A 24,262-nucleotide genomic window follows, 5' to 3' on the forward strand; every position below is an offset into this window, starting at 1 on the left:
GTCTGAGGGGGAAAGGCCTGTCTGAGGGTAAGGGAGCCTGTCTGAGGGAGGAGGGGCCTGTCTGAGGGGGAAGGGCCTTTCTGAGGGGGAAGGGGGCCTGTCTGAGGGAGGAGGGTCTATCTGAGAGGGGGAAGGGCCTGTCTAAGGGGGAAGGGGACCTGTCTGAGAGGGAGGAGGGCCTGTCTGAGGGGGAAGGGCCTGTCTGAGGGAGGAGGGCCTGTCTGAGGGGGAGGAGGGCCTGTCTGAGGGGGAAGGGCCTGTCTGAGGGAGGAAGGTCTATCTGAGAGGGGGAAGGGCCTGTGTGAGGGGGAAGGGGGCCTGTCTGAGGGAGGAGGGCCTGTCTGAGAGGGAGGAGGGCCTGTCTGAGAGGGGATGATGCCTCTGTCTGAGACGGGTTTTCAGCTTGTCTTTACCAAAGAAAGCTAATTTATGGTGCTTTCCAAAGAGGTGCCTAACTCAATGCCTAACAACCTCTGTCACTTCATTTTCATTCATTCGTTCATTCATTCAGTTCTGGATAAGAGAAAACGTGTACCCACTTGAAACTTTACACCTCAGGCCAAATAAATCTTAAGCAAAGCCAAGAGAAATTTCTCTTATAATGACAGCATTTAAAGCACAATCAGAGCAGTCTCCATCACAAAGTGGCGCTGAGAGGACAGCCATTGCCTAACTGCCATTTGCTGAGAGGCTTTGAGCCCAGTGAGGCCTGATCCCTCCTTTTTGAAAATGCTTTTTAATGTGTCTTGATTAGGGAAAGATCTTTCTGCTAGGATGGGCGTTGTTGAAACTGAAGCCAGGGACAGCACACGGTGAACAGCACGGGACCTTTTGTGAGGGTCACCTTGGCAAATTCCCAGCTCATCCCACCCTTTCCAGATTGCTCTTTTTAACCATTTTATGCAGAGCCTTTGCTGCTCTGGTGATCGTTCTAATTGGCCCTTTGAACACTTCTTTTGCACATCCCACTGTTTCATGGGGGACCAGAAATTGTGTCCTTCAAACTGGGCTCCGAGAACAAAGGCCCATGTGAGCGGCTCTTGAAATCGAGGGAAATTACCTTATTAACTACAGGATGAAAAGTCACTAAAGATAATGCCTTTGCTTAAAAACTGAGGAAAAAGGGGAAATTTCACAGCAGCAGGCTGCCTGATCAAAGCAAAAATAATCCTCTTTTTTTTTTCTTTAAAGAGTCTCCAACAAAAGAAGTGGAAATGGGCATAAAAACCTTTTTTTCCCCTCTGAACTGTGTGAGGACCCACCACTCCCAACTAGCTCAGTGTGGATTTCCTAGAAGCAGAGATATTCTCCCAGAAAACCCAGCACAGTCACCAGAATTAGGACATTAATGTTGACTCGTTGTCACCACCAAACCCTCCAGCCCCATTCAAGTTGCGCCAGTGGTTTCGCTTTGGTTTGGTTTGGTTTGGTCTGGTTTGGTTTGGTTTGGTCTGGTTTGGTTTGGTCTGGTTTGGTTTGGGTTTAGGTCCTTTATAGGAAAAGGATCCGGTCCAGAATTGGACGTCGTATTTGCTGGTGGGGTCTCCTTAGTGTCCTTGGATCTGCCCAACCCCTGCAGAGCATCCATCTTGCAGTGACGCTCATGTCCAGCTCTTTGGGGGGCTGTCCCGCCATTTGGGTTGGCTTGATGTTTCCTCATAACCACATTCAGCTTTTGCATTTTGGGCAGCACTGTCACAAAAGAGACATTGTGGCCTTCTTAGTGCATCCTATCAGGGGCCTTATGACCTTGATCCATCCCATTGTTGGTGATGTGACCCTTGATCACTTCGTTAGGCTGTGTGTCTGCTGGATTGCTTCATTGTAAAGTTCCTCTTTGTTCCCTTATAGTTGCTTTTGGGAAACTTCTTTTTGCTATCAGATCACAGCAAAATTCAAGCCAAGGGAAATTTTCCCCCAGATCAATTTTTACTTAGCCTATATGACAGCAGGTAGGGGACTCCTTATATGGTAACACATATTTTTTTGTGCACACTTATATTTTTATTGTTTTTGTTGTTGTTGTTCTTTATTGTTTTGGCTCTTAAGAGGCAGTCACCTCTTAAAGGCAGACATGCCAAAGTGGACAGATATTTCTAAATCCTTTTAGCTGGAAGGCTAGCACTCCCTTCACCACCACCCCTAAAAAAGACCAAAGATTTCCAACGCACATGAACAAAGGATTTGCCCTTCAACCTGTGCAAAATATACTAACCTAGGCTTGCTGCATACTACTCCAGCGAACTACAGACTTCCTTTCTCAAAGAGGAAAATTAGACAAAAATATCTGATCTACCAGCATAGGGCTTACACGCGCTTGGGTGTTTTCATCCCCTAGCATTGTGTACTTTTTTTTAGCCAGTTGGGGGTGAGACAGAGAGTTGCTTACATGTTCATACCCGAAAGGCACTTTGATGGGTTATTTCAGAATGTGAGTGGATTTAGGCATCAGTGGACTTCACCTACTTTGTTATTTGGCAGACCCAGAGCCAAGTTACAATCTGCCCATCATGTTTTGAAGAAAGCCCAGACAGGGTTGAGCCCTATTCTGGCCCCGCTTCATCTACTTGCTGATGGTGTCAGCCAGGCTTGAAAAGGCCACCCCCTCTCCGGGGGTCACCATCAGGTCTGGGGAGTCTGTCGAGCCCCCTGTTTGCTTCAGGACCATCACCATCAGATGCGGCAGGCAAGGAGCCTAGGAACCCTCAGGCTTAGAGAGAGGCTCGAGCGAATGCTTTCAATTCTATGAAAATTGGGGGAGGGGTAAATAATTTAACCAGCCTGGATTGTTTTTGCCTTTATACCAACACAGTTGTAAAATATAATTTTTAATAGTGTGTTTATGAAGGAAGGAGTCACAAAGGCAAACATGCCTGCCCCCCACCCCCCGCCCCACCCCACAAAGTCATCGCATGGCCATGGGTGTGTTTTGCTGCTAGGAACCCCTCCAGAGATACAGAGCTAAATATCTCCAGGGACAGTGGGGAAATAGGTCTGTCCCAAATCCAGATTGCTCCCCTCCCCACCCCTACCTCCCAGGTGACTTGGACGAGGAGATAGTGCCAGAAGAGGACATCGTTTCCCGAAGCCAGTTCCCTGAGAGCTGGCTGTGGACCATAGAGAATCTCAATGAACCCGAGAAAAATGGGTAAGACTTTATCACCTCCCAGACCAGCGCCTATAGCACCCCAGACTGGACCACTTAATTTGCATGCACCCCAACCCCCCTCTTTTCTTGAGTCACTGTGCAACCCCACAACCCAGCCTAGAAAAATTGGGAGTCAGGCTACTCACAATTTTGCCCAGCCGCCACCCCCCTCCAAACCCTTCCCTTGGGGCCCCTCCACCCTGGCGCTCCCCCACAACCCGGACACAGGTCTTCTAATGCTCCCACATCTCCCCCATCCAGAATCTCCACGAAGACCATGAATGTGTTTTTGAAAGATTCCATCACCACATGGGAGATTCTGGCTGTGAGCTTGTCGAAGAACAAAGGTGAGAGAAGGCGGTGGCCCCACCCTCGGGAGGCAGGGACCCCAGGGCCACTGGCATTTTCTCACCCCATCCAGAGAGATCCCTGTTTCTTGGTGGCTGGAGGGGTGTCAGATCCTACTCTGTGGGTGACATGGTCAGTGCTTTTTGTAGACAGATTTTATTTTGAGAGCAGTTTTAGGCTCACAGCAAAATTGAGGGGAAGGTACAAAGATTCCCCACACACCCTCATTCCACCTCCCCACATGCACAGTCTGCCCGACTACCAGCACCCCACATCCAGCATGGGCCCGGCATCATCACCCCAAGTTCATAGTTGACGTTAGGGTTCACTCTTGGTGTTGTACAATCTATAGGTCTCGAACAAAGGTATAAGGGTGTATATCCACCATTGCAATATCATACAAGATAATCTGCAACCACAAACACCCTTAAAAGGTGATGTCGATAGGATGGTGGGTAGAGCAATTAAGAAAATGTAGAAGAAGCAGCAGAATGAAATGCATGATTGGAGCATCGGTGGTCAGGTTATGAAACCTGGCTGTCCCGGGCCCTCCACTGTGGAGAGCCGGCTGTGAGAGCCTGGGGAGTCCTGCCCGACATGGGTGGTCTCGAGCAGGGCAGGGAGCAGGATGAGAAGAGGGACGCATGAACTTTAAGCGCCAATTTTAAGTGGTGCCAAAAAACTCTGGCGCCCAGATAAGTAATATTTTCATGCAATCCTTTTATTTTATTTTATTTTATTATGTTGTGTTAATCACAGTACATTACATCATTAGTTTTTCATGCAATCATTTTTTAAAAATCAACATGAGTGCAAAAAAAAAAATCCATGATGAACAAAACATCTACATTTTAAATAGAAGCCAGGGCCACACCAAGCCATACTGGAATTTGAGGCAAGAGGAAGAGAGAGCAGGGGGAGGGGCAGAGGGAGAAGCAGACCCCCTGCTGAGCAGGGAGCCCGACGCGGGACTCGATCCCAGTACCCTGGGATCATGACCTGAGCCGAAGGCAGACACTTAACCAACTAAGCCACCCAGGCGTCCTTTTTTTAAAATTTTTTTAAATTTTTTTAAAGATTTTGAGGTGTCCTTTAAATAAGAAAAGTTCTTGCAGCTTGAAAAAAGAAAGTTGAAAGCCACAAATTATTTATTTTTTAAAGATTTTATTTATTTATTTGAGAGAGAGAGGGCGGTAATAGAGAGAGCACCAGCAAGTAGGAGAGGGAGAAGCAGGTTCCCCGCTGAGCAGGGAGCCCGATGCGGGACTCGGTCCCAGGACCCTGAGATCATGACCTGAGCTGAAGGCAGACCCTTAACCAACTGAGCCCCCCAGGTGCCCCAAAAGCCACAGTTTAGATCCTTGTCCTGAAACCATGTTCCCTGAACCACTAGCAATCTGGCAAAGGTGCTTACCTGGGAGTTTGTTAGAAATTCAGAATCTTGGACCCCCCCTCCTGACCTGCTGACTCAGAACCTGCATTTTAATGCAGTCCCTAGGGGGTCTGTATGCATATAGAGCCACTCGTGTGGCTCTGAGCTGGATGGTTCTCTGTGGTAGGGCCCTGCCCTGTGCAGTGTAGGATGTTGAGCAGTGTCCATGGCCTCTACCTGCTAGATCCCAGTAGCACACCCCGCGCAGTTGTGACATGTCCCCAAAATATCCCCAGAAGTTGCCCAATGTCCCCTGGGTGGGATGGAGGGCAGAATCCTACAGGGCCCTGTGGTTTTGGGGTTCCGCTCTCCGTGCCCTTGTGATACCTTCTCGACATCATTGTCTCACCAGGCACGATTTTAACTCTCAACACATTATCTCAGTCAATGCTCACAACCACCCTACGAGCTTGGTACTATTATTCTCCTACAAATGAGGATACTGAAGCCAGGGAAGGAAGGTGACTTGCCCAAGATCACTGGGGGATGAACCTTCCAGGAACCCCATCTTAGAGCTTCAGAATAAATATTTTAGCATTGTAACCCACGAAACTTGGAAATTTCAGACTCCTGAGCTACTATGAATTCAAAAGTCAGGGTTACAAGCAGAGAGCTTGTATATAGAAATTGTTTATAGAAACAATTGGGCAAAAAAGCACAGAGAGTTGCCACACACCCCTCCATTCCCCTCAGTTCCCATTCTTAACCCCTATTTGCATTAGGGTGGTACATTTGCTACAATTGATGGGCCCAAATGAATACATTATTTTTTGTTTGTTTAAGATTTCTTAGAGAGAGAGAGAGAGTGGGAGGAGGGGCAGAGGGAGAGAGAGAATCCTGATGCAGACTCCCCGCTGAACGGGAAGCCCGATGTGGGAGCTCGATCTCATGACCCTGAGATCATGACCTGAGCAGAAACCAAGAATCGGACGCTTCACCGACTGAGCCACCCAGGTGCCCCTGGGTACATTATTATTAACTGCAGCCAATAGCTTAGGGCTCCACAACAGTGTTGTACCTTCTAAGGGTTTGGACAAACCTGTAACGACATGTTTCACTGCCTTAAAAGTGACACAGATCGTGTGTCAGAAGTCCTTCCATCTTGTCCGAAGGGAAGAGCTCAGTCTGGGGCAAGCACGCCTTCGTCTCTCCTGCTCTTGTTGAACAACTTCGATCAGCAAGGAGAGGGGAGCAGGTGCAGCTTTCTGCACCAGCTAACCAGTATTGAACAAAACCGTTTTGCTTTCCTTGAGGGAACCTCCTATTTGTGGTGCAAAACCTGGCTTTTCACACACCACAGTAAATTAAATTTGAGTTTAAAAACGTCAAAATAGAGGCATCTGACTGGCTCAGTTGGTGGAGGGTGCCACTCTTGATCTCGGGGTTGTGAGTTCGAGCCCCAGACTGGGTGTAGAGATGACTAAAAAATAAACTTTTTTTTTTTTATGTAAAAACAAATAGTAGATAAGAAATGGTAAATAGCTCCGTGACTAGAGCAGACACCCCAAGGGCGATGAATAAATGACCAGAGGTTAAGAAATAAGGATTTCGTTCCAGCCTCTGGTAATTTTTTTCACCACTGAAGAATAAGAAAAAAAAAAATCTTAATAGATTTCTTAGTGTAACATTATTTTTATTTGTTTTATTTTTTTTAGCGTAACATTATTTTCAATACAATGTTTTTGCAAATTTCCTTGCATCAACCCTTTGCTTGAATTTAATGCAGTAATCGTATCGCAAATAACCATTGTTTCTGGCATCATTTTCACTCCCTGTAGATAGGCCTTGTCCATCGGAAATACAATGCAAGCTTTGTGTCATTTCAAATTTTCTGGTAGCCCCATAAAAAAGGAATAGTGAGGGGCGCCTGGCTGGCTCAGTTCATAGAGCGTGTGACTCTTGATCTCAGGGTCGTGAGTTCAAGCCCCACGCTGGGCATGGAGCCTACTTGAAAAAGAAAAGAAAAGAAAAGGAGTAGATGAAATCAATTTTATTATATATTTTCCTTAACCAAATATATTCAAAATACTATTCTTTCAACATTTTTTATTCTTTCAACATTTTGTAAACATCCACAAACCACTGTCACACTACAAGGATAATGTTACAAGGATAAATATGTTAATACTTAAGAATAACCTATTAACATCTCAAAATTATGAATAATATATTTTACTTCTGTTTGTACTAAGCCTTTGAAATCTAGCACGTATTTTATACCTGCAGAGCATCCCAATTAGGGTGCTAGCCTTTTTTTTTTTCTTTTTAAGATTTTATTTCTACTCTTAAGTCATCTCTTCACCCAACGTGGGGCTCAAACTCACAACCCCGAGATCCCGAGTCACATGCTTCCCTGACTGAGCCAGCCAGGTGCCCCTAGCCTTTCATTGGAAATACTTTGATCTGTATTTTAGGATTTGTAAAATGTACAGCTGAAAAGGTAGATTGGCCTATCCAAGTTATTCCAAACATACGCTAAAAAGTTTTCCAATCACTGAATCAGGCATCATTTTCTAAATTGAGGTATTTTTCACATACCATAAAAGTCACCCTTTGAAAGTGTACAATTCAAGGGGTTATAGTATATTCACGATGAACATCAGTTTTTAAGTTTAAATCTGAGTGAAGTGAGATGAAATAAAAGTAGGAATCCGGTTCCCACTGGAGCTAGCCACATTCCAAGTGCCCAGTGACTACATGGAGCTCAGGCTACCATTTTGGAGAGCACAGATATGGACCCCTCAGTTATGCTTGAGTTCCTCCCACCTGCACACATACCTATGAATAAAACCACGAAAGAAAATGGAAATCGTCCCATCACAGCAATGTCCAGCTGCCATGCCACCACCATCGGCAAATGTACCACCGAAGCTGTGTAGTCTGGGGGCTTCTACAAACACAGGCTGAGCTTGGCACAGCTCCTGCAGGCAGGGGTGAGCACTGAGACACTGTCCGCCTCCTTCCCTTGACACTCCTCTCCCGGGCAGGGATCTGCGTGGCTGACCCCTATGAGGTCACAGTGATGCAAGACTTCTTCATTGACCTGCGGCTACCCTACTCTGTCGTGCGCAATGAGCAGGTGGAGATCCGAGCCGTGCTCTACAATTACCAGGAAGTGGGGGAGCTCAAGGTGGGTCCCTGGGGCGGCAGAGGCATGATGGAGAGCTTGGTGGGGGTGGGGGATCCGTGGCACATACCCCTGACTGATTCTCTCTCCCCTGACAGGTCAGGGTGGAACTGCTCTACAACCCAGCCTTCTGCAGCATGGCCACCTCCAAGAAGCGCTACCAGCAGACTGTAGAAATCCCAGCCAAGTCCTCAGTGGCCGTGCCTTATGTCATTGTGCCTTTGAAGGTCGGCCTATATGAGGTGGAGGTCAAGGCCGCTGTTTACAGGCATTTCATCAGCGATGGTGTCAAGAAGACCTTGAAGGTCGTGGTGAGTCCTTGGGGCACCTGCTGCCCCTTGTCCTTCAGGAGAGTCTCCTGTCTCCTCCTGCTGTCAATCCAGGTTGGAGACCCAAACTCTGAGACACTAAGAGCGTCCAGTGTCCAGCTTAGGAAATTTAGGAGTCCTACAAGTTTGGAAGCAGGGCCGGGATTAGGGTAAGTGAGTGAGGACTTTTAGGGGGCACCAAAAAACCCAGTCATAAAAACCAGTGATACGTTTTTAAAGGAAAATGTATTTTAATATCAAATATGATATTTTTAACACATTTCAGCATATAGGAGTTTTTTTTTTTTTATTTTAAAAATCTTGAGAAAACATGTTTCACAAAACAAAATTTTTTTAAAGATGTTATTTACTTATTTGACAGCGAGAGAGAGCATAAGTAAGCAGAGAGGGAGGCAGAGGGAGAAGGAGAAGGAGGCTCCCCGCTGAGCAGAGAGCCTGACACGGGGCTTGATCCCAGGACCCTGGGATCATGACCTGAGCCGAAGGCAGACGTTTAACCGACTGAGCCACCCAGGCGCCCCACACAAAACAAATTTTAGAAAGCAGTAACATACAATGTGAGAACATAAGAACTTCTAGTTTTAAGTATGATTTTCACCCTTAGGATATATGTTAACAGTTACATTTCTACTCTTTCCTACAGTGACGAACATTCGCAAATATAATAGGAGATCAAGTCATTAATAAAAATTTTTATTTTTTTTAAATCCTATCATCTCTTATTAATATTTTCAAGCAATATGTGAGATCATAAATAAGAGCGACAGTATTTTAATACAATGTTGTAAGGATTCAAAATTAATACCAAAAAAAATCTGTGATGAGGGCGCCTGGGTGGCTCAGTCGTTAAGCGTCTGCCTTCAGCTCAGGTCATGATCCCGGGGTCCCGGGATCGAGTCCCACATCGGGCTCCCTGCTCGGTGGGAAGCCTGCTTCTCCCTCTCCCACTCCCCCTGCTTGTGTTCCTGCTCTCGCTGTCTCTCTCTCTGTCAAATAAATAAATAAAATCTTAAAAAAAAAAAAATCTGTGATGAACAAAAGATCAAAGTTTTAAACAGAGAGGATCTGACAATATCATCTCAAGCCATATTTAGCTTCCCTGAAGCTACAGGGAAAATATGGCCCCCATATATGTGTCTTTTTTTAATGGTTAAAACTGATTAATGGTTAATTTCCCCCAAAAAAATGTTAAAGTCGTTGAAAAAATATTGAAACACTGAAAAGCAAATGCTTTAAAACTGACAGTGCTATTTTATAGTGAAATGTCTTATTTATACCCAAACCAATATAATTTTTCTTTCCTGACTTTAATGGAAGCAAACTCCTATTCTTTTTTTTTAAAGATTTTATTTTTAAGTGATCTCTACACCCAACATGGGACTTGAACTTACAGCCCTGAGATCAAGAGTCACACGCCCTACCTTCCGACCAGGCCAGCCAGGTGCACCCAAACTCATTTTTTTTTCCAGCTACTTTAATGTTCTGGAATATAATTAACCATTAAAATATACATAAAAATACATATCTAGGAGCACTTTTTTTAAGTTCTTTTTTTTTTTTTTTTTTTTTAGTAAGCTGGAACTCACAACCCCTAGCTCAGGAGTCACATGCTCTCCTCACTGTGCCAGCCAGGGTCCCCTAGGGGCACATTTCTTATTATCCCTTTTGCCTGGGGCCCCAGCATGGCTCAGTGTGGCACTGATGGGATGAAAACCTAGGAGGGTGGTTAGAGCCTGCATGGTCCCATGCCCGAGAGCCAGTGTGCCCACAACTTCCCAATTCTGCACTCTCTGATGCTGGTAACTTGAAGTCTGCCATGGAGGAGATATTCACAGCACGTAAATTAGCAGCGCTACAATGGAGGATCTTTTCTTCCTGGAGAGCTGGGTGTCAGATATTTACCAGCATGCCATTGGAGGAGACTCGGTCTCCAAAGGAAAATTTGGGCATTATTATCAGCCTACCAGCCTATCAGCCTAGGCATAAACAGCTGCAGTCCACCATGGAGGTCTTTCTGTAGACACAGGAGAGCATCAGTTGGGACTCTGATACTAAGACAGCCCCTATTTTAACTGAGTACTTACTATGTGCCAGGCATTGTGCTGAGTACTTTATGCACATTCTTTTGTTCTAGAGATGTTTGAAAAGCACTGAATTAAAAACACAGACTTTCTTGGGTCATTTAGCCTGACTGCCTCCCCAACCCCCCCCAAAAAAAACAGACTGCACTGTTAAACCCCGGCTCTCTTCTACCAGCTGTGTGACGTTGGGCAAGTGACTTCACCTTTCTGTGCATCCCACCTTTGAGATGGGAGTTATAATGGTGGTACTCCCCCGACCGGGTTTGTTGCAAAGGTAAAAGGTTAACCCCAGAGAGCAAAGAAAGCACCTTAGCATAGAGGAAGCTTTCAAAAGGGTTTGTTATTTTGCTAGCAATGTATAATTTTGTTATTAATTCCCAGGACAACCATATGAAGTAGATGTTTGTATTGCTTCCTCTTTTGAAGGGAGGAAGCTGAGGCACAGAGAAGTTAAGTAACTGACTCCTGGTCACACAGCTGGGATAGGTGATGCCATTGTGCCTATGCTACGTAATCCCCAGAAGGACAGTGTCTTTGCTGACCAGTTGTGTGTGTCTGTTCCTTTATTCACCCGACCTCCCCCCCCCCGCCCCCCATCCCAACACGGTTCAGCCCGAGGGAGTCAGAGTCAACAAGACTGTGGCCATTCACACACTGAATCCAGAACAGAAGGGCCAAGGTGAGTCAGCCACAGCAGAGGGGCTGAGGTCTGGGTGGCGATGCAGGACCTGGTGGGAGAGGGCTGTTGCCATCCTTCTCTCCCGTTCCACCCACAGGGGGAGAGCAGCAAGTGAAGGTCCGTGCGGCAGACCTGAGCGACCAAGTCCCAGACACAGATTCTGAGACCAGGATCCTCCTGCAAGGTGACCACCACTGGCTCTAACCCAGGAAGGCACAACCCTGGAGAAGGGGGACCCAGCTCCCCCTAATTCCGAAGATATTCACTACTGTGCCTCCCCTCTCCACTTCCATTGGGACAGCTGGCCACCTCCTTGATCTGTTTTATAGAAGGCTCCAGGCAGTATTTAGTTCAGCAAATAGCTTTTGCAGATAAAGAAGTTTAAATGAGAAACAGTATAGTTCAAGAGCAGGAGATTTTGGAACTTAAATGCCTGGGATGGAGGACTGGAGCAAGAAGAAGGGAAAAGAAGTTGCTGGAAAGGCACCTTGCAAGCAGTAAGGTTTTGGGGGAGAGACCCTTGGTTTCCTCATCTGTGATGGGAGCGAATAACAGTTCCTATACCAAAGGGTTGTTGAGAGGATTAAATGAGATACTAGATGAGGTTCTCTAGAACAGCGCTTGGCAAACAGCATTAAGCACGATCTAAGTATTCATGACGATTGTTACCGGAATTAATTTGCCACCGGTGTAACGAGAGGACTCAGGGACCAGAGTTCTCCCATGAAGCACAAGCCCCCCTTCCCTACAAGTGTAGACCCCCCTGCCCTTGCCTCGTCCACTCAGCGTGCTGCTCCCTTCGATCACATCCTCCTCAGCCCCCAACTGCCCCGGGCCTCTCTGGCACTGGCTGGTTGGAGCCTGGGATCGCTGGTCGCAGCCCCAACCCTCCTCAGCCCACCCCACGGTGCTTGAGCGCGGTCCTCCCGCCCGGCTGCAGGGACCCCGGTGGCTCAGATGGCAGAGGACGCCATCGACGGGGAACGTCTGAAGCACCTCATCGTGACCCCGTCGGGCTGCGGGGAGCAAAACATGATCGGCATGACGCCCACTGTCATCTCGGTGCATTACCTGGACCAAACCGAGCAGTGGGAGAAGTTCGGCCTGGAGAAGCGGCAGGCGGCCTTGGAGCTCATCAAGAAGGGTGCGCCTGCCTTGGAGACCTGCCCCTCTCCCAGCCCCCTCCCCTTCCCAGCCCCCTCCCCGAGCTGGGTCCTCCCGGAAACCCTGCCCCCTCTCAGGCCCCGCCCCTCCCTGGATCCCTTCTTTTGAAAGACCTCCCCCGACCTTTCCCCTCTCTGAGACCCTGGGCCCCTCTGAGCCCTAGGGAGCTCCGTCTCTCACTGAGGCCCCGTTGCCCTGAACCCCCTTGAGAACCTTACCCTCTCTGAACCCCTCTCCTCTGAGAACTCCGTCCCCCTTTCCTCTCTGATCGCCCCGCCCTCTGAGTCCCTTCCCCTTTTAGAAGGTCCTCCCCCTCCCCGCCAGACTTCCCTACTCCGCCCTGAGCCCCCTCTTTCCTCTCTGAACCCCTGTCCCCCAAGCCCCTCCCCGTGCTGGCATACCCATGCCAGCCACCCCCTCCACTCAGCCTCGGCTCCTCGGGCGACACCTCTCGCTTCCCTGCAGGGTACACCCAGCAGCTAGCCTTCAGACAAGGCAACTCGGCCTTCGCTGCCTTCCCGAAGCGGGAGTCCAGCACCTGGTGAGTCATCCTTGCATCCCACAGAGCAGGGCGGCCTGGGGTGGTCCCAGCGGGCCTCGTCCACGCAGCCCTGAGCCCAGCTCTGGGTCCTCGGCCCACAGAGGCGACGCGCCCACTGCGGGCTGCCGAGTGGCCTGCGGTCATCAAGCGCCTCCTGCGGCTAGGCTTGGTCTGCACTTGGGTGGGGAGGCTGGGCCAGCCCGGCCAGGCCCCGCCCCTCTTGCTCATTGGCTTGCTGGAATGGCAGTCTCTGGATCCCGGAGGCGATTGGCTCACGCTCTGTGCCCGCCCTCAGGCTGACAGCCTACGTGGTCAAGGTCTTCTCTCTGGCCGCCAACCTCATCGCCATCGACGCCCAGGTCCTCTGCGGGGCGGTCAAATGGCTGATCATAGAGAAGCAGAAGCCCGACGGGATCTTCAACGAGGATGGGCCAGTGATTCACCAAGAGATGACTGTAAGAGGCAGGGGTTCAGGGCAGGCTGAGGAAGGGGCGCCCGGAAGTCACAGGATAGACAGGAGAAAAACTACCCCTTTGCCGGGAGCGTTGCTCTTCCAATGCAAAGACCAGAGACCTTCAGAGTCTAGTGCAAAACCAAAGTTCCTCCTTATTCGCTCTGAAAACAAACCTAGAACCCCTCAGAGCTGTGGTTCTCCAAACGGGATCCCCATGCCAGCAGCATCAGCATCACCTGCAAACCTGTTAGTAATGCATGTCCTCAAGCTGGACTCTAGATGCATGGAATCAGAAACTTTAGGAGCAGGGCCTACACACACACACACACACACACACACACACACACACACACCCAATACATGCATAAGTTAGAGAATCACTGCCTTAGTCTGACCTTTCAGGCGTCCAGTCTTAACAGCTGTCCCCCTACCCCCATCCACACTCCATCTGTACTTCTAGGAGCCTAATGCTCTCTCCTGGCACAGGGCCTTTGCACATGCTCTTCCCACTGCCTGGCATGCTAACCCGTCATCCCCCAGCGACATCTTTCCTGATCTCCCCAACTGAGTCACACTCCCACTGTCCATTTTCACTGCCACATCCATGTCTCTTGAACAGCATTCATCAGTCTGTAATGATAAAATCTTTTGGTGAACTAGTTGGTTCATGTCTGTCTCCCCTACTGTATGGAAAGCTCCATGAGGGTTGGGCTAGTGTCTGGTTCTTCCCCACCATCTTATCCACAGCACCAGCAACATCTGCTGAATGAATGGATACTGAAGAGAGTGCCCGTCCTAAGGAAACACTGGGGAGAGACTCAGCCCTGCCTTGACCTACTGACCCTACAAGGGGATTGGTCACCAAATGGGAACACACTGGTGACCCTATCCTTGTTTCCTGCTTCCTACTCTAGGGTGGCGTGCGGGATTCTAAGGAGAAGGAGGCGTCCCTCACAGCCTTTGTTCTCATTGCACTGAAAGAGGCTGAAGATATTTGTGAAGGACAGGTCAACGTAAGTGTCCGCCATCCTCTTCTTCTTCTTCCCTCCCCTACCCAGGGCACATCCACCTTGGAGGGTGGGGTGTTGCATTTGGGTGATTCTCAGTCCTCCCCAGTGCAGTAACAGCCACCACAGTGGCCATAATAATACCCAACATTTGGGGGGTAATTAACTAAGATGCTCATCTAAGAGCTTCACATGGTTGAGTCCTGTAATCCTTGTAAGAGCCCAAGAGGGGGGCTACTCTTATTATCCCCAGTTTACAGAAGAGAAAACTGAGACACAAAGAGATGAAAGAGCAGGTCCTTTCTGCCTGCTTTACCATTTTCAGAGAGTTTTAGCCAATGTCAACAAAAGCCCCCTCAGCCTGTTTTCCACATCACTCCTACCTGATCAGTGCATTGTATCTTTGCTGCTTCCCTAAAGAAAACTCACAACACAGAGCTAAGAAAACATCAAGACTATTTTTTTAGCCTGGGGGATCTTTTTAGGAAATTGTCTTTTTCTTTTTTAAAATTTATTTATTTACTTGAGAGAGAGAGCATGGGGAGAGGGGGAGAGGGAGAGGGAGAGAATCTCAAGCAGACTCCCTCCTGAGCATAGAGCCCCATGCAGGGCTCCATCTCATGACCCTGAGATCATGACCTGAGCCGAAATCAAGACTCAAGTGCCTAACTGACTAAGCCACCCAGACGTCCCTCTTTTAGGAAATTTTCAAAGGAGCCCATGACCCTAAAAGGGGAATGATTAAAAATGTTGTCTTACGGCTATCTCCTTTTCCTCTCATTTTGGTTCTGAAGCAGAGAAACTTAGAAAGATGGGCTCCTGAGAGTCTCTGTAATTGCTCCATCTGCTTTGTCCTGGGATTTTAAGAGTGGTTTGTTTGACCTTTTAGCTTACCAAGTTGGGAACCCCAGGATCTCAGCCAGCTGCTTCTCCCTTAGTTGGAACCCAGAAAAGAGATGGAGGGGAGGGGGCTATTATCTTTAGTGCCTAAGAGGAACCCAGGCCTTTCTGGGCCCAATAATTCCTCTTTCTCTGCCACCCACCCAGCCTGGCAGAAGGCTGGCTGCCTTCTTTGGGGAAATAGCCAGACCAAGGCTATCAGATTCCCAGGGAATGGTTCTGATTGGCTTGACCGTGGTCAGGTGATCACACCTGGGCCAATCAGCTGAAGCCAGGAAGTAGGTCTTATTGGGCAAATATGGCTGCTTCCACTGTGGGGTGTGAATGAAAGAGAAAAGTTCCTACAAAAGTCAAAAGTAGATGAAGGAGAGGTAGCTGGGCAGGCAAAAGGATTAGTTTCTACTACAACACAGCAACATTTGGGCTCCCTGCTCAGCGGGGAGCCTGCTTCTCCCACTCCCTCTCCCTCTGCTCCTGTGCTCTTTCTCTCTCATTCACTCTCAAAAAAACAAATAAAATCTTTTTTAAAAATTACATTATATAAACTTACATTTAAGTAAATTAGACTATGCATTCAACATTAAAAACAAAGGTGAAAAACACACTCGAAACTCATCACTTCCTAATTGTTCTATTATCTTTCATTATCTACAATAAATCTATCCATCTCAAGGTTGTTTACGCACCTATATGGTGGAAAATACTATCTAAGACTGTGCTACTGCCCACCTCTTCCCAACTCTGCATTCACTGCCTCCACATCGGTAGTTTGAAATTGGCCATGGTAGTATTCACACCATAAAAATCCGCGAACACTACAGATCATGTCTTCCTCCACCCCTCGTCTCTCTGGGTCTCAGTATTCTCATCTGTGCAGTAGGGATGATGATAAAAGTAGACTGGCATATAGTAAGTGTTAGCTCTGAAGCTGATGATTAGACAAGAGGCATTCCCAGCAGGGGGCTGAATCATTCCTACTAGCTCGCAAGTGCCTATCTGGGGCATCTCTTCTCCACTCCATGTTCAGGGACATTATGGTGGTAGCTTGAAATTGGCTGTGGTGGGAGTATTTACGTCACAGTAACTGGCAATCTATAAACCAGCCGCCCTCCTCCCCTGCCCCCAAACACACACACTGGAGAGCTTAAATAGCTACCAGTACACCATTGGGTATATAAATTGTCCCAGGCACATCTTAGGTACTCAGCAACATGGCAGCTCACGGTGGCTAAAATGTCTTGAAAACCCGCGGCGGGGTGGGGGGGAACTGTCCCAAGGACAGAAACCATCCTGGTACCCAGCAAGTGGTGCTTGTGTGATCCTTACCAGCTCTCTGTGGCAGTAATGTTCACCTTACCAAAGTACTCAATCCTCTTTCTTATAGAGCCTGCCGGGCAGCATCAGTAAGGCAGGACAGTATCTTGCAGCCCACTACGAGAACCTGCAGGGATCATATTCTGTGGCCATTGCTGGCTACGCCCTCGCCCAGCTAGGCAAGCTGGAGGGAAACCTCCTCAGAAAATTTCTGAGCGCAGCCAAAGGTGAGGGGCAGCCTGGGGAGGTAAAAGAGGAATGCAGGACTGGGGTTGAGGGGCGGTCGTCTTGAGCTGGCATGCGTGGCTCTAAGCAGCGCTGGGATGGGCCGCTTCAAGTTGAGCTGGACTGGATGGTGCTGAGCCACGCTGGGTGGATGGCTCGGAGGTGTGAGATGCCCTCATTGTAGGCTACACCATAAGGTCCATTGCACCCTTCATTCAACAAGTGTGTGTTGAGCACTTGCTATGACCCAGGAGCAAGGACGTGGGCTCTGACATCAGACAGAGCCAAATCAAATCCCGCTCTGCCATATTCTCACTGTGTGGCTTTGTACAAGCCACTGAACCTCTCTGGGCCTCATCTTAAGATGATACTTACATCATAGGGCGGTTGTGAAGATTGAATGAGTAATGCAGGTAGAACGTCTAGCACCCAGTAAGAGCTCTATCACTGCTATTGTCCTAATATTATCATTATCTCAAGAGTCAGTAGGATTAGGCAAGATAATGCCATAGGCAATTTAGCACAGTGCCTAACACCTAGTGAGCACTTAATCATTGGTTCCAGTGATGATCTCTACTAGGTTTGCACTGACTGATGGAACATATGTGAAGAAATATGATGTAACATATACTGAGGTGCTTTATCACAAAGAAGTTTCTTGTTCATGGATGGATCTCCTCCATACATTGATGCCCAGATCCCAGACTCTTTCTTTTCATGGCTCTGCCGCTCCAGGTCCTTGGAATCCACTCCATCCAAGCAGAAGGGGAAAGAGGAGGATTGTGCAAGGGAGGCAGACCAGGCATGGAAGGGGCCCCTGTCATTGCCCGTGCCCACTCCATTGTCCAGAGCTCCGTCCTGTGGCCATACCTGCCTGCAAAGATATGTGGGAGATGTAGTCCAGCTGTGTGCCCAGGAAGAGGAGGGAATGGTTCCTCATGACAATCTCTGCCATGAGTACTTTCTTAGGCACTTGGGACATCACAGTGAATACAGTGTAGCCCCTGCCATCATGTCCTCACACTCCAGTTGAGGAAAGAAATGAGTTAACAGATTGCTGTAGAGCATCATAATGCTGGCACAGGAGAGCACAGGATGTTTTGAGAGACAGAAGGAAGGGCAGGGGTCTGTCACCGAGTCTTGGGGTGCCTTTGAAGCCAGATTGTACAGGATGGGATTAACAGGAGTAGTGGAGAGAAGGTGCTCCAAGTAGAGGGAACAGAATTTCAAAAGACTCAGAAATAAGAATGAGCATGGAAAGTTTAGGGAATCTCCTGTAGATCAGTGGGGCTACAGTTGAGAATTTAAGTGGATGAGTGAAGGTTAATGAGAAAAGAGAGTGAGGCAGGAGCCAGCAGATTGAGGGCCTTGGATGTCAGCCAGGGGGAGTCTAGGGGGAGTCTTCTTCTGAGCTTTCTCTGAGCCATCTCCAGGCTAGACAGAGCAGTGAGCATGGGGGCTGGGGGGTTCTCTCTGCAGACAGGGAGCGCTGGGAGGAACCTGGCCAGAAGCTCTACAGTGTGGAAGCCACATCCTACGCCCTCTTGGCCCTGCTACTGCTCAAAGACTTTGACTTTGTACCTCCTGTCGTGCGCTGGCTCAATGAGCAGAGATACTACGGGGGTGGCTATGGCTCCACCCAGGTAAGTGACCCCATATCCCCCAGGCCCCTGCATGCCTACGTCGTCTGGCCTCCCAGAGAAGACGCTGAGACCAAGAGGGGCAGTCCTCCTGTCCCACAAGCCAGAGTGGCTGGAGTGGATTTAAGAGATCAGGCTTTTTCAGTTGTGAACACACCTGTGGGTTCTAGACTACATTCTCAATGCCCCAAGCTATGTTCTGAGGCTCCTGGTATCTAGACCAGGTTCTCAGCTCCACCAGGCTCCATGCTAGCTCATCTTCCTGCGGGTTCTAGACCAGGTTCTCAGCTCCACCAGGCTCCATGCTAGCTCGTCTTCCTGCGGGTTCTAGACCAGGTTCTCAGCTCCACCAGACTCCCAGCCTTTCTCTTCCTGGTGGGTTCTAGGCCATGGTTTCAAAAACCTCAGACTCCAGTTTGACCCCCTTTCTTTCTGGCGAGCTGTCAGTCATATTCTCCATATCCCTTTTGGATTCTAGATCATATGTTCAGTGACCCCAGGCTCCAACTTCATTCTTTTTTCACAAGTGGGTTCTAAACACATTCTCAGTGACTCCAAACTCTTGTCTTAGACTCTCCTCTGGATGAATCTGGGCCACATTCTCAGTGTTGCTACAGGCTCAGTCTTACGCCTACAATTTCTGGTGGATTCTAGACATGTTCTTAGTGTCTCCAAACGCTGGTCTAAGCCTCTGTCCCTTGAAGAATCTAGAGCATGTCCTTGGTGCCTAACAACTCCCAATCTCATCTTTACCCTCTCTGGGGGGCAGTAGGGGGGGTTCCTAGGCTACAGTCTCAGTGCCCCCTCCCTCTGATCTGAGTCTCTTCCTCTCTCATGGGTTCTAGGCCACCTTCATGGTATTCCAAGCCTTGGCCCAATACCAGAAGGATGTCCCTGACCACAAGGACCTGAACCTGGAGGTGGCCATCAAACTGCCCAGCCGAAACTCTGTCATCAAGCACCGCATCGTCTGGGAATCTGCTAGCCTCCTGCGGTCAGAAGAGGTACATTTGCCTAGCCAAACCCTCCTTGCTGTCACCCTCCACACCAGCCAGGGTTTGCCAGAGGCAGGAGGGAGAGCAGATGATTGTTGCAGCCAGGAGAAGGCTTCGTTCCCAACATCCTCACTTCTCTCTCCCTGCAGACCAAGAAAAATGAGAATTTCGAAGTAATAGCTAAAGGAAAAGGAGAAGGCACCTTGTCGGTAAGGAACAGAAACACACCTGCTTGGCCCACCACTTTCTCTCAACCCCTCTGCCCCAGAGGGACCCTCTCCTTCTCAACTCAAGTGGGCTGACACTTCATCACCCCCACTATTTCACCAGGTGGTGACAATGTACTATGCCAAGCTCAAAGGCCAAGCCTCCTGCCAGAAGTTTGACCTCAGGGTTGACATTCAACGAGCCCTTGAAGATGGTAAAGGGAGTAAAGACCCTACCTGTTACCCTTCCCCCAACCCCATTCTAATGTCTGCCCCCCTCCTTAATTGGGACCCAGGGACCCCCCTCCCATTTTTCTGTCTTCTGTGTTTCTAGTCAAGAGGCCTCAGGACGCCAAGAGCACCATGATCCTTAACATCTGTACCAGGTAAGTGATGATGGCTCACTGGGGGGTCATCTTGGCCATTCCTCTGTCTATAACAAGACTTCTCACAAATAATATCTCTGGTACGTAATCCTTTGCAAGACTGCATTGTGGATCTGGTATTGTCTTAAGTCCCCCCAGGAGGTGGATGCCGCAGGCACAGTCCTCACTGTGCATGGCTAAGTCCGAGACTAGCAGTGGCCATGTAGGCTGAGGCTGTGCGAGCAATCTCAACAATCAGTCGGGGAAGTTACAATTGTTCCATGACCTTTAAAGCATTTTATCACAACATCAAAAACTCTCATATGCCAGTTATAAAGGTATAGAGAAATGAAAATGACAGTACGACGAGTATTTGTTTAGTATGCTGTAAAGGAAAACATCAGAACATTGAGATGCAAGTGATTTTTTGTTTCCTCCCTTGTAAAACACTCATCGAAAGTACTGTGGTTCGAAAGCGCCTCCTTCCTCTTTGTATAACTGAGGATATGTATAAAGCAGGCATCTTTCTTATGACATAGTGAATTGTCACATTCCCTTCTGAGTTAGGTCAGCTTCCAACACTTAATCCTTTGAGCGGCCAAGAGTTATGGAGGCATTTCTGCCGGCGCCATTTCCCCTGGGACAGCTGCATCCTTTGGTCACAGCCATTCTCCTCGTTTATGTTGATGGGCTTGCCTGCCCCAGGTTCCTCCCACTGCATAGCCAGCCTCTCAAATGGCAGCAGGGGCGACATTCCCACAGCCCGCCGTTTATTCTCTAATTCCATTTATATGCTATTCAAATTTTACTTCCGGTGTTACCAGTCTTCATTGCCCTGCCGCACTTTCATCTTTGTTGGCTAGTTCCCTCTTTCAATGACTCATTTTTACAAAACGTCAGGTGGGTTGATCCACTGGGAGATACGGAATTAACACAACCACACGCCTTGCTATCAGTGCATGAACTGAATAATGGCTGCTCAATGCCCCGGCACCGACAGACTTTTGGAAGAAGTGACGTGATTGGTCATTGACTGTGATGTGCATCTGTTATTTGCACAGTGATTGGTGGACTGAAGAGCTAGAAACAAGATTTGTACTTTATGCAATTGTGATTACTATACCCCGCTATTATTGAGCTAGACCGTGGTAACATTTTCTTGCCTTTATTTTCTAGAAGAACTGAGGCATGGAGAGGTCAAGTGATTCATCAGATGTCATATAGAGCTGGGATTTGAACCCATGCAATTGGGCTCTAGAGCCTGAGCTATTAGTCTCCTTGACCATTGTACTGCCTTTCCATTATTCCCTTTGGGGAATGTTTCCTAAAATCTAATATCCCTCTGTGCTGCTATGTGGGAACCAGGAACCTCAGTCTCTGATCAGACCCCCTTGTCCAGGAACTGACCCCCGGGGCTGACCCCACCCTGGAACCCAACTGCCCTTTCTCTGCCCCGTTCAGGTACCTAGGAGACCAGGATGCTACCATGTCGATCCTGGATATATCCATGATGACTGGCTTTTCTCCTGACCTTAGTGACCTCAACGAGGTATGAAGGGCTTGTGGGTTTGAGGGCCAGGATCAGTGGGAAGAACCCTGGGGTCTGGAAGAAGACTAAGGAGCATTTTCACAAGTCCTACCTTTCCCCAGTTGAACAGTGGTGTTGAGAAATACATCTCTAAGTACGAGCTGAATAAGGCCTTCTCCAATAAGAACACCCTCATCATCTACCTGGACAAGGTAAGGCTTCCAATGGGGACCTGACCTCTACCTGGCTGGCCTTCCTCTGGGTCAGGCCAGGCCCAGGCTAGGAGAGATGGGGTCCCTGCTGTTGGGTGGTGGAGGAAGGGGCAGGTGGAATGAGGTGGTCTACCCAGGTCATCCATACCTTCTGACCACTCATGTTCCAACCTCAGTTTATGCTTGCTTCCTCCAACTTCTTCCCATCAGAGTCTTAAACAATGACTGAAAAGAGCTACGTTGGTTTAAAAAATCAGGTGCTCAGTGGTGAACAGGATTTCCCCTGGCATTTCTCTCCCTTCTTCTTAGCTCTCCATCTGAACTCTCACTCTTTGCATCTCCAACCTGACTTGAGCTTCCTCCTCTCCCCTACTTATGCCTTCCCGCTTTGCTTTCCTCATATTCTTCCTGCTAAGTCCCATGCCCCTCACCCCATATTAGTCAGCATAAGTAACACTAGCTACTATAATAAAACTCCCAAGAATATATGGGGATCCCAACACAGGACACTTGTGTTTCTCACTCATGCCAAGTCCAGTTGGTGTGGGAGGTTAAGGAAAGGGTCTTCTGCTCCACACAGTCACTCAGGGATCCACGTGCCTTCTATCTTGGGGTTCCAATTCCTAGGCTCTTAGAGTCGTCTGCTGGGCCCATTCTTTCTAGAAGAAAAGAGGATTGTGCAGGAGATGAGCATTGACATTTTCTTGTATTTTAATTTTTGTACATTTAAATTTTTATATAATCCCAACCTTACAGGGAAATTGCAGAGCAATAGAACACAGTTCCATAGTTCTACCCAAATTCACTGTTAGCCTTTTCCTCCAAATACACCTATCACATACACATACATATGTATATCTATTTCTTTTTTTCTCTCTCTCTTTCTTTATTTTTTCAGCTTTAATGAGATGTAACTGACATAACATTGTGTAAGTTTAAGGTGTATAACGTAATGATTCGATGTATGCATATACTGGGAAATAATCACCATAATAAAGTTACTTAACACATGCATTACCTCACATAGGGGTTTTTTTTTTTTTGAGATTTTATTTATTTATTTGAAAGAGACAGAGATAGCGAGAGGGAGCACAAGTGGGGAGGAGAGGGAGAAGCAGGCTTCCTGCTGAGCAGGGAGCCCGATGCGGGGCTCGATCCCAGGACCCTGAGATCATGACCCGAGCAGAAGGCAGACACTTAACCAAGTGAGCCACCCAGGCATCCGAGCAACTTGTAAATATACAACTCAGTATTGTTAACCATGGGATGTTTTTATGGACATAGATAGCAGTCCGTTGACCAGAACTCAGTCACGTGGCCACACTTGTGAAGGAAGGAACCTGGCGAGTGTAATCTAGCTCCGAGCCTTGGAGAAACAACATGGATTTGTTGAAGTGCTCATAAATCTTTTGGCAGAGCTTCCTGCCCCCCACCCTCCCCACCCATATCCCACCTTGATCCTTCATTTTCTCCAACCCCCTGTACCCATGCTAGGTTCCCTTCCATGTCGTCCCACTGACCGGCCTCCTCCTTCCCCACAGATCTCGCATAACCACGAGGACTGTCTATCCTTCAAAGTGCACCAGTACTTTAATGTGGGGCTGATCCAGCCTGGATCAGTCAAGGTGTACTCCTATTACAACCTGGGTGAGCAGCCGACCTAGGAGCTGGGGTTTGAGGGTCCCAGGGATCTGAAAGGTGGGGGTCTGAGGGTCCCAGGGTTGGGGACCTGCCATCTCCAGGTCTGAGGGACTGGAGTTGGGAATCCGAGCCCCCCACCCCCACCCCCGGCTCTCTGGGCTGAAGGCCCTAGCCCTCTGACCATTCCGCACCACTCTGCCCACAGATGAGAATTGCGTCCGGTTCTACCACCCAGAGAAGGAAGACGGGTTGCTGAGCAAGCTCTGCCACCAGGACATGTGCCGCTGTGCTGAGGGTGGGCGCAAAGGGGCGGGGAAGGGGTGGCCACACCCACCGGACCCTCCTTCCATTGGGGGTGACCCAAGGGGCTCTGAAAGCCCACACCCAGAGGGACAGGCCCAGGAGTGGAGGGCCCTGGATGAGACGTGGGCTATAACCATGCCCCCCACTCATCCACCCCACAGAGAACTGCTTCATGCACCAGGTGGACAAGATCACCCATGGGTACCGGCTGGACAAGGCCTGTGAGCCCGGCATAGACTATGGTAAGTGGGTTCATGCACACCGGATCGTGTGTGAGCAACAGTGTGTGTGTGGCTGTGGGTGTGCATGTGACTGTGTTATGGTCGTGGTTGCGTGTAGCACTGGCTGTGTGTGGCCGTGGGTGCGGGCGACGTGTGTGTGTGTGTGTGTGTAAATGTGTTGTGAGGGGCCGTGATTGCATGGGAACCGTGGTAATGAGCGGGCTGGGTGTGTGCAAGGGTACAAGTGGATGTGGTCGTACGCCGGGTGGTGTGAGCGACTGCGAGGTTGTAGTTGTGCTGAGCCGCAGAGATGTGAGACAGGGCTGCGGGTGACTGTGGACGGGAGGAGGCGTGATCGTGCCTATGACTGTGGGCGGGAGGAGGCGTGGTCGTGCCTATGAC

At 48.8% G+C, this 24,262-nt stretch overlaps 1 protein-coding gene and 1 long non-coding RNA gene across 2 annotated transcripts in view; one reads left to right on the top strand and one right to left on the bottom strand.

Moving 5' to 3' along the window:
* The window catches only part of C3 (complement C3), a 38,620-nt gene that overhangs the window by 13,510 nt on the left and 848 nt on the right, over positions 1-24,262 (top strand). The window contains exons 18-38 of the mRNA XM_034996445.1: positions 3,040-3,148; positions 3,410-3,495; positions 7,916-8,058; positions 8,154-8,366; positions 11,078-11,144; positions 11,242-11,328; positions 12,085-12,288; positions 12,774-12,849; positions 13,145-13,304; positions 14,218-14,316; positions 16,595-16,751; positions 18,229-18,392; positions 19,235-19,393; positions 19,534-19,593; positions 19,715-19,805; positions 19,925-19,976; positions 21,417-21,504; positions 21,606-21,695; positions 23,237-23,342; positions 23,542-23,631; positions 23,801-23,881. Coding sequence (XP_034852336.1) covers positions 3,040-3,148; positions 3,410-3,495; positions 7,916-8,058; positions 8,154-8,366; positions 11,078-11,144; positions 11,242-11,328; positions 12,085-12,288; positions 12,774-12,849; positions 13,145-13,304; positions 14,218-14,316; positions 16,595-16,751; positions 18,229-18,392; positions 19,235-19,393; positions 19,534-19,593; positions 19,715-19,805; positions 19,925-19,976; positions 21,417-21,504; positions 21,606-21,695; positions 23,237-23,342; positions 23,542-23,631; positions 23,801-23,881 — 2,382 coding nt within the window. The remainder of the gene's footprint in view (positions 1-3,039; positions 3,149-3,409; positions 3,496-7,915; positions 8,059-8,153; positions 8,367-11,077; positions 11,145-11,241; positions 11,329-12,084; positions 12,289-12,773; positions 12,850-13,144; positions 13,305-14,217; positions 14,317-16,594; positions 16,752-18,228; positions 18,393-19,234; positions 19,394-19,533; positions 19,594-19,714; positions 19,806-19,924; positions 19,977-21,416; positions 21,505-21,605; positions 21,696-23,236; positions 23,343-23,541; positions 23,632-23,800; positions 23,882-24,262) is intronic.
* LOC118004909 lies at positions 5,833-13,000 on the bottom strand. Its single transcript, XR_004677736.1, has 3 exons — positions 12,847-13,000; positions 7,707-7,818; positions 5,833-6,872 (listed from the first exon to the last, which is right to left on the bottom strand). It is a non-coding gene; the product is annotated as an uncharacterized LOC118004909 (long non-coding RNA).

This window comes from Mirounga leonina, unplaced genomic scaffold, assembly GCF_011800145.1.
Source record: "Mirounga leonina isolate KUSES-001 unplaced genomic scaffold, KU_Mleo_1.0 Mir_94, whole genome shotgun sequence".
In the NCBI taxonomy this organism is placed as follows: domain Eukaryota; kingdom Metazoa; phylum Chordata; class Mammalia; order Carnivora; family Phocidae; genus Mirounga; species Mirounga leonina.